Below are 9,341 nucleotides of genomic sequence, written 5' to 3' on the forward strand. Positions count from 1 at the left end.
GTAAGTATATGTGTCAGTTGTTCATAAAGTGAAGAGTTCATTGCCGCATTTTGTATTGTGAGTAGTGTTCATTACTTCACTTGCATTTAGTACCTTTTAGTACCAATCTTAGCATTATTTTCTCTCTATGCAGACAATGGTACAGACCATCAGTCACCATCTGCGGTACCTGGTCGTGTGTGGCTCACTGAGCACAAAGAGCAAGATTGGTCGGAACTAGACGTTCAGCCAGCACTGCGGGATCTCCAGGAAGTAGTCGGCGTAGCATCGCATTTTTAAGATGCCGCTGAGGAGCTTCGATATTTTAGTTATTTCTTTGATGACGACCTTATTCGGCTCATCAAAAGTGAAACGAATCTGTACGCTGGAAACGTTATTACGACAATGAAACGCAAAGGTAGCCTGAAAATAAACTCTGTTTGGCATAAGTGGTCTGCAGTAAAATTGCAAGAGATTTACTGGTCTCTCAGTATTATTTTGCATATGTGCTTCGCCAAATTGCCGAAAATCAGTGATTATTGGTCAACAGACCCGTTTCCGCAGACAGGATTTGCGAGTAAATTGTTGAGTCGCGATCGATTTTGCGCTACATTGTCGATGTTACACTTGAATGACAATGCTACGTTCACTAGCAGAGGCGAAGAAAAGCACGACCCACTTCACAAAGTGAGGCCTTTGTTTGATTTCTTTGTGAATAAAAGCAAAATTAGTTTTCGTCCAGGCATGAATCTGACAATAGATGAGGCAAGTGTCCCTTTCGTGGTAGAAAAATCTTCAGAGTATACATGAAAAACAAACCCAATAAATATGGAATAAAATTGTATGCTCTCTGCGATTCATCAACCGGTTATATGCTAAACTGTGATGCATGTACAGGTTCTGCAGGCAGTGTTGACAATAGTATTCAAAAATGGTTCAAATGGCTCTGAGCACTATGGGACTTAACATCTATGGTCATCAGTCCCCTAGAACTTAGGACTACTTAAACCTAACTAACCTAAGGACAGCACACAACACCCAGTCATCACGAGGCAGAGAAAATCCCTGACCCCGCCGGGAATCGAACCCGGGAACCCGGGCATGAGAGACAATAGTATCCAGGGACTTGTAAAAAGGTTGTGTTCACAGTACTTCGGCAAAGGACATTGCATTTATATGGATAGGTACTACACCTGTCCATCTCTTTTGGACATGTTGTGGGAAAATAAAGCTCTTGAAGTAGGAACTGCAATGAAAAACAGGAAAGGTTTGCGACGAATATTCAGAACACTAAAACTAAAAAAAAAAGTTAGTTTTTCAAACGATATTCCATCTCTTGGCAGTGAAGTGGAAGTCAGAAAGAGATGTTGTTTATCTTTCCACAAAGCATAAGTCTACCGGCACTAGTATTCAAGTGAGGGCCAAAGGTGGAATAGCAGAAATTGTAAAGTAAGACGTTATTATTGATTACAATAAGAATAAAGTTGGGTTGACAGAGCAGATCAGTTCTCCAGCTATTATCCGTTTGCCCGATAACTTTAAAGTGGTGGTAAAAGCTGTTTTTCCACTTGTTTATCATGTCAACTGTCAACAGTTTTATTTTATGTAAAGAGAACACTAGGAAGAATGTATCCCTAGTAGACTTTATTCGCAGAGTGGGGAAGAAATTAGCTGAGAAGGGCGGAAATATTTTTCACCAACAAGCCGCTTCATCCTCACAAATTGAGAGGACATTTGCAAGGCACTTTCCAGAGAAGGTCCCACCCACTGTAAACAAGATGAATACTACTAGGAATAGCAAATTATGTTCAGACAGGGGTAAGAAAGAGACGGGTAAGCGCATCAGGAAGGAAAACAGATGGTGGTGCATGGCCTGTGGCATTGGCCTTTGCTCCCACAGTGTTTCCAGGATTTTCACACAAAGGCTAACTACATCTGAACTATTAAAATACTCTAGTTTACAGGTACCTGCAATTAGACAGCCCAGTGATATTTTGTTTTAAATTTAGATACAGTAATAATGGCATTACTCAAGAGAGAGATCACGTAAAACTTTTTTATGAACGACATTTTTATGTTTTCTTTTTTTAATTATAACACCCATTTGTATTTTATATTGTAAAACACACTCACATTCATGTAAAGCTCTTACTTCTTCCTTTTAAATGATGCAATAACAATATTCCTATCATTTTTCTGTTATTTGTAATTTAATTTCAGACATCCATTAAATATGCCTGATCACAGCCAAGTGCCGGGTGTAAAGAGGGCAGTGTTGAAAGTGTTAAATATGCACACTTCACAGCTGAATGTAATATTTCATTTTGTATATGAATCCAGTTCATGTAGACTTTCTTCTCATATGGCTGTGACTGTTCAGTTTTTGAAAATTTTACTAACAATTAACAAACTACAGAACACTATGAAGCTTTTCATAAAGCATTCTTACTGTGAGAGCATATAAAAATTTGTTCTGCAGCCTTCCAGTATCATGGTACCTCTACGATTTGCACCACATAATGCAAAGTCACTGTAGATTTGATTCAGATGTTCAAATGGTGTGAAGTGTAAGGTATTTATTGTGCGACTCAATTTTGATTAAGAGACGGTCTCCAGAAAACACATGTTTTACTACTGCTTTGCATCTGGTATCCTCTAAATAATGATGAAATAGGATACACTACTGTCTAGCAAGATGACCAGATTTAAAAAGACTGCAGTAACAGCTATGTTACGTTAACTGTGGTTAGGAAGACAGGCTACTGTTTACCTTTCAGATAACAGTGAAAGAAAATAGTTTCTGCTGTCATCTGCAAAGTAAGTAGCAGTCTGACTTCCTATTGAGATAAAGCCGTGCATTATTTAAACTTGTTGTTGATGCTGTGATACGTACAGGTTCTGCATTTTGAAAATTCCAGTAACACTTCAAATTAAATAAATGAGACGTTAGTAACAAATGCATGTAGTGTTGCAAACTTCTTAAATAGGTACAGTACTTTGTTTCTGTTACTGACAGGTTGAGGTTATCAGGTTTAGATAACAGTGCAATTGACCATCTGAGACCACTCCCTGCAAATAACTTCAGTAAAATGGAAATGACACTCACTTGTCCGTAAAAAGTAGCATCCATTACAAAATGCTTAAAGTATTCTAGTGAAGTTATTAAAAGAGTGTTCATGTGAGTTGAGTTGTGCCTCAAGTCACTTGTGTAATCAATCTCTTATCAGTGAAACATTTTCAGACTGGCTAAAATATATTTAAGTTAAGCCTCTTTACAAGATGGGGATTAAAGAGATACTGTCAAATTTTGGTCATTTTTACTTTTGCTGGCTTCTCCAAAAATGTTTGAAAAGGTTGTGTCTAAGAATCTTCATAAGCATCCAACGGCAAACAACATATCCAAGTCACAGATTGGGTTCCTTATGCTTACTGATATAGAGAAGAGTATTTACACATACTGTGGGACTAACTCACAAGATAACAAATTAGATGCTACTGGCATTTTCTGTGATCTGTCAAACGCCTTTGACTATGAATCACAGCTTTCTCTCAAGAGAATTATAATATTGTGATGTCACTGGCAGTTCTGCAAAATGTTTCGAGACTGACCTAACTAACAGGAAACAAAGACTGTCATTGCAAATACATGCAGAGTAAGCACATTGTCTTCATCTGATTGGAAAGAAATTACATGTGATGCTCCTCAAGGTACCATCTTGAATCTGTTGTTTATTCCTGTCTACAGTAACGACCTCTTGTCTGTTAAACCGCCAGATGCTTAGTTTGTTTTGTTGGCACATGACACAAACAATGCAATAAATAGCAATTCAAGTACAGGTTTAGAAATGGCTACTAATCAAAATTTCCCTGTCATTAAACTTTTAAAAGGCCCACTATGTGCAGATAAGAACCTGTAAAATATTTGTTCCCAACATGTGTATTATGTATGAAGACATGCAAATAGAAGCGGTTGACAGTGTTAAATGTATGGTGTTACAACTCAATAATAAATTCAGTTAGGAAGGGGTGTGCCAGAAAATTGCTGAAGCAATTCACAAGTTCACAAGTTTGTATTTGCGATGTGAATGATGTCAGATGCAAGAGATATAAGTAGAAGAAACTTGCATACTTTGTTTGCTTTCATATTTTGAGGTACCTCGTCAGACTGAGCAAAAACATTTAGACTGCAGAAGCATGTAATAATATTAGATCAGATTTACTTTCATTCCAATTGATCCGTAGTGAGGAGGCGCTCCACGAAGTAGAACATTTCAGAAAAACAATAATACGTGACAAATATTTACAACTGAAACAAATAAGCTGAGGTACCTTCACAGGTCCCTAGTGGAATTATCGTCATATTTTTTAATGAACACTATATGAAAGAATCATTTTACAAACACTCATTTACTAAGGTCGCATTAATGCACTGAATTTAAAAAATGTTTTTTTTATTTATAAGGTAATAAACATATAATAGAACTACTACAATACTTATTTATAATGAACACTTTACTGCATTGAAATGGTGCAGAAGTTAGATTGTACTTATATACAGGGTGGTCGGAAATTCCCGTTACAAACTTCTAGGACATGTAGAAGGTAGTGGGTACAGAACATTTTGAATAGGAACCCATGTCCGGAATCGTATCGTTTCCGTTCTACGACAGTTTCAATTCAGATGTGTACCTCGTCAACGTCTGCTTAGGGCAAGAGAAACGTTTCAAAGTTCCCTGTCCTGGTATGCAAGAGGGTAGACACGATGACGTGTTCTACGTGAAACGACCCCCAGATGTCACTTAATGTGCGCTTTGCTGTGAGAGCAAGTCAATACCTGTGCGTCACTGATAGAGAAACATGGTGCAGTACACGTTTGCGGAATACACAGACATGCTCCTTGTGTAAGGCGAAGCTGGAGGTAACGGAAGAGCTGCAAGTCAGCTGTATCACGAACGTTTTCCGCAGTGTCACACGGCATCGCATAAACTGTTTGCCCATGTTACACAACGGCTACGAGAAACGGGTACCTTTCCCGTGAGGAGGCAGGACTGTGGTGTTCCACGGCGACGCTGCACTCCCGAATTTGAAGAAGGTGTGCTGCGTTGCATTGAAGATAGCCCGTCAACGAGGCCACGGACAATTGGGCGTGCAATGGCTGTTAGTCACAGTACCATCTTGGACGTCCTGCATGAGCAACAATTACATCCGTAACACTTACAAAGAGTACACGCCTTGGGTTCAGCAGACATTCCACAACACGTCGCCTTCTGCACATGGTTCCTGCACCGTTGCATGGACGCGCCCGTGTTTCCACGTTGAGTTCTCTTCACAGATGAATGTAGGTTCACAAGGGATTGTGTTCTGAATGCTCGAAAAAGCGATGTCTGGGTGGACGAAAACCCACATGCCATGCATGCTCAGATATTTCAAGACAGGTTTGGAATTAACGTGTGGGCAGGTATTCTGGACGGTAATGTGATTGGACCATACGTCCTTCCATCCAAGCTCACTGGTCCTGCATACTTAGTCTTCTTATGACACGTAATGGACCCGTTATTGGAAGCTGTGCCATTGAATGTCCGTCAGGAATGTCCGCCAGGAAATGTGGTTTCAGCATGATGGAGCACCACCTCACTTTTCACTGGCTGTCCGGAGACATCTCAACAGACGATATGGTGAAAGGTGGGTAGACCATGGTGGTCCAACCGTGTGGCCACCACGATCGCCAGATTTAACCCCTATGGAGTACTTCTTGTGTAGTCAAATGAAGAGCCTAATTTATGAGACACCTGTAGAGACAGAGGAAGATCTGCTGGCACGAGTTCTGGTCGCTGCACAAGACATTGAAGAGACACCAGGTGGGATGGAGAGAGTTTATCAGAACATGCTTCAGAGGTACAATGTGTGTAAGAACGTTGGTGGTTGCGACATAGAGCGGCTGTTGTAATGCATGGCTACATTGCGGCTGGAGCCGTAGATGCTGGGTTCTTGTTGTCGACTAATGTAAACCATATGGTGTAAGTTGTAATACAAATGCGTAAGTAATAACGGAACGAGTCAGTATTCGTTTCAAATAGATTGCAACAATTGTACTGGGTCACGCCCAAGTACATTCCTAACGTGGGTGTGGATGAGATATTCATCTGCATTGAAACTGTTGTAGAATGGAAACGATATGTTACCAGACATGGGTTCCTATTCAAAATGGGTTCGTATTCAAAATCTTATGTACTCAGTAGCCTCTACATGTCCCATAAGTCATCAGTGGAGTACAAGAAGTTGGCCACCAATAAATCGTTTAGGCTTCTCTTAAACTGAAATTCATCAGTTAAGCTTTTTATGGCTCCTGGAAAGTTGCTGAAAAATGTGTGTTCCTGAAAAATGGACACCATTTTGTACAAGAGTAAGTGACTTTAAATCCTTGTGAAGATTATTCTTATTTCTGATATTGATTCCATGAACTGAGCTGTTGGTTTAAAAAAGTGATATATTTTTAATGACAAGTTTCATTAAGGAATAAATATATTGCGAAGCAGTAGTTAGTATCCCTAGTTCCCAAAACAAGCTTCTGCAGGATGTTCTTGCGTTCACACCACATATAACTCTTATTGCACTCTTCTGTGCATGGAAAACTTTAGCTTGGCTTTATGAATTACCCCAAAAAATAATTCCATGTGACGTTAGGAATGAAAGGAAGCATTGTATGCCAGCTTTTTCATTTTTATGTCCCCTGTCTTTGACACCACTCACATTGCAAATAGAGATTTGTTAAGATGCTTCAGCAGTTCTGTGGTATGCTCCTCCCAGTTCAATTTATTATCAAGCTGTAATACCAAGAATTTAACACTGTCCACTTCTATCTGCTTGTCATCGTATGTTAGGCATATACTTGTGGGACACACTTTACAAGTTCTAAACTGAATGTAGTGTAATGTTTCAAAGTTTAGTGACAAGGAATTGACTAGGAACCAGTGATTAATGTCCACAAATATCTTACCAGCCGATCTTTCTAAGACTTCACTTGATGTCTGTATCATTGGCAAACAAACAAACTTGATATCTGGTATTGTTAGTGATGAAAGATCATTGATACACACAAGGAAAAGTAAAGGCCCTTAGATGGAACCTTGTGGGACTCCACATGTAATTAGTTCCCAGTTGGATGATGCCTGATAGCTTAATACATCTCTCTTTCATAATAACACCCTTTGTTTCCTGCCAGAGTTAAAATTTGTACAATTTTGCATCATTTCCTGTAACACCAAAATATTCTAATTTACTTAAAAGGATACTGTAATTTACACAGTCAAATGCCTTTGACATATCCCAGTATATTAGTTTCCTCACTTGTGGTGTAAATTCCAGATAATCATGTACAAACATGATCAAGGAAGTGGGTATTCTAACCAATGCTTCTCAGTATATTTATCGATTAAAAAAATTTGTTGCAAATTATGTGTGTGTATCTCCAAACAATAGCTCAGCACATAGTAAAATTCTAGGAACAATAAGACCTGAATTGCTTACCTTGGTCCAAACAGGGGTCCAGTATACAGGAACACTCATTTTCAATAATTTGCCAGCAACCTTTAAAAACTCTGTTTCAGAAACAGCACAGTTTAAACAGTTTGAAAGATTTTTAGGCAGGCAGCTCCTACTCTATAGATGAGTATCTTAACAGGGACTATTAGACCAGCTTAAGTAAAATTGTCTTAAATTTGGTTTTACAGCAGTTGGTCACAACAGTCTAGAATAGGTGTTGTGTGTATGATGAATTTGTTAAAAGTGCATAACTGTTTCAATCTGAGTGTATTAATTCTGTAAATATCGCAGTTCCAGTTTACTGTAATGTATGCACATACCTTGACAGTCTCCTGATGAATGACCAGGGAAGTGTTATATTCATATGTTGTTTGTTTTTTATGTTATCCTTTGACATATTCCACATCCATAAGAACTGTCCCATTTTTGGGTCTATAGAATAAGAACTGAATCTTATGTAGTGAAATCCATCCGAGAATGTTAAACATGGCTACAGTTATCAGCATAGATGTGTAGCCATATCAGTTGCTAAGATGAGTACTTAAAGATACCACTCGTATTTATTGTGTGTTTATTATGTTGATCGTAGCTGTGTACACCCAATTCAGTTGATAAGTAACTCCTATGGCTATAATTTAGACGTAAAATATTGTCAGGGTAGAACAATTGTCATATCCAATAGCTCAGTGAATGCTACTTGTATGTCAGATCTTTCTTTCCTCTGTTGAATCTTCGAATTATGTGTAATGAACTGGCAAGAACTACAGACAGTGTCATAATAGACCGCCAAGCATTTTAAATGGATGTTGAATCATTTGAACTTGAAGATGACACTGACGAGTAAAAAACTTTTGTTGAATTTGTATACCATTACTTTAATATTTCCATTCCCCTCAAAAGATTAGTAATACAGATCACAGTAAGGACTGTACACAAAATTCCTGTTGCACAGGAACAATATCCCTTTAAACACACATACTGTAAATGGTGGTTTCATCTTCTAGAATACTTCACTCCCTATCTCACTCCCTTCCCCAGTACTTCACACTTTCCATGTCTTTACATATTACTGTTTCATCAGTGTGCAAATTTTAGTCTTTGTATTTTATCCTTGCAACCTGCAGAATTTAGGATCTATAGTGCCTCATGTGTTGCTACTTTTTTCCAGATACCAAAGCGATGTTTCCTGAGGTCAGTTGGCATCTACCAGTTTTTCCAATCTTCTGCAGTTAATTTGTGTCAAACTAGAACCATGACTTGCCACATTGATATTTCTGTAATATTCACAACTTTCAGTGCCTGGCTTTTTTGGAATAGGAATTATTACTTCATTCTGAGATGTGAATGTATTTCGCTTGTCTCTTATCTAGCATACCACATGCAATACTTTGATTTGGCTGTCTGAAGGATCTCTACAAATGAGAGGGAATGTCTACTTCAGGTGCACTGTTTGGGTGCAGGTCTTTCATCACCACGTGGAATTAGTCTCTTAGTCCATCTCCCACCTAGTCTTCATCTGTCTCCTATAATATATTCAAATTAATTTCTCTCACTATAGTAATCAGGTGACGTAAGAGCTCATACTCCAACTCTACTGTTTTGCATGAATTTTATATACAATCTAATGCACCTTAGCATGAAGGTAAGTTAAACAATCCCCATTCTTCCTGCTACAATGAAAATATTCAGAAAGATGATGTACAATCGGAATGCCTTGACACAATGTGTATGTTTTTGGAAAATGGTCCATAAACGAAGGTAGTTGCTTACCAGTGCTTTGTGCATTTAATAAAGCATTTTCTGCTCTGGTCATATAACAC

General features: G+C 38.5%; 1 protein-coding gene across 1 annotated transcript; it reads left to right on the forward strand.

The window, feature by feature from the left end:
- Nucleotides 1–384: 384 nt before the first annotated feature.
- On the forward strand, nt 385–895 carry LOC126471188 (piggyBac transposable element-derived protein 4-like). Its single transcript, XM_050099297.1, has 2 exons — nt 385–779; nt 877–895. The coding sequence occupies exons 1-2, from the start codon at nt 385–387 to the stop codon at nt 893–895; spliced, it is 414 nt and encodes a 137-aa protein (XP_049955254.1).
- The last annotated feature ends 8,446 nt before the right edge of the window (nt 896–9,341 follow it).

The sequence above is a fragment of the Schistocerca serialis genome, chromosome 3, assembly GCF_023864345.2.
Source record: "Schistocerca serialis cubense isolate TAMUIC-IGC-003099 chromosome 3, iqSchSeri2.2, whole genome shotgun sequence".
Taxonomy (NCBI): Eukaryota; Metazoa; Arthropoda; class Insecta; order Orthoptera; family Acrididae; genus Schistocerca; species Schistocerca serialis.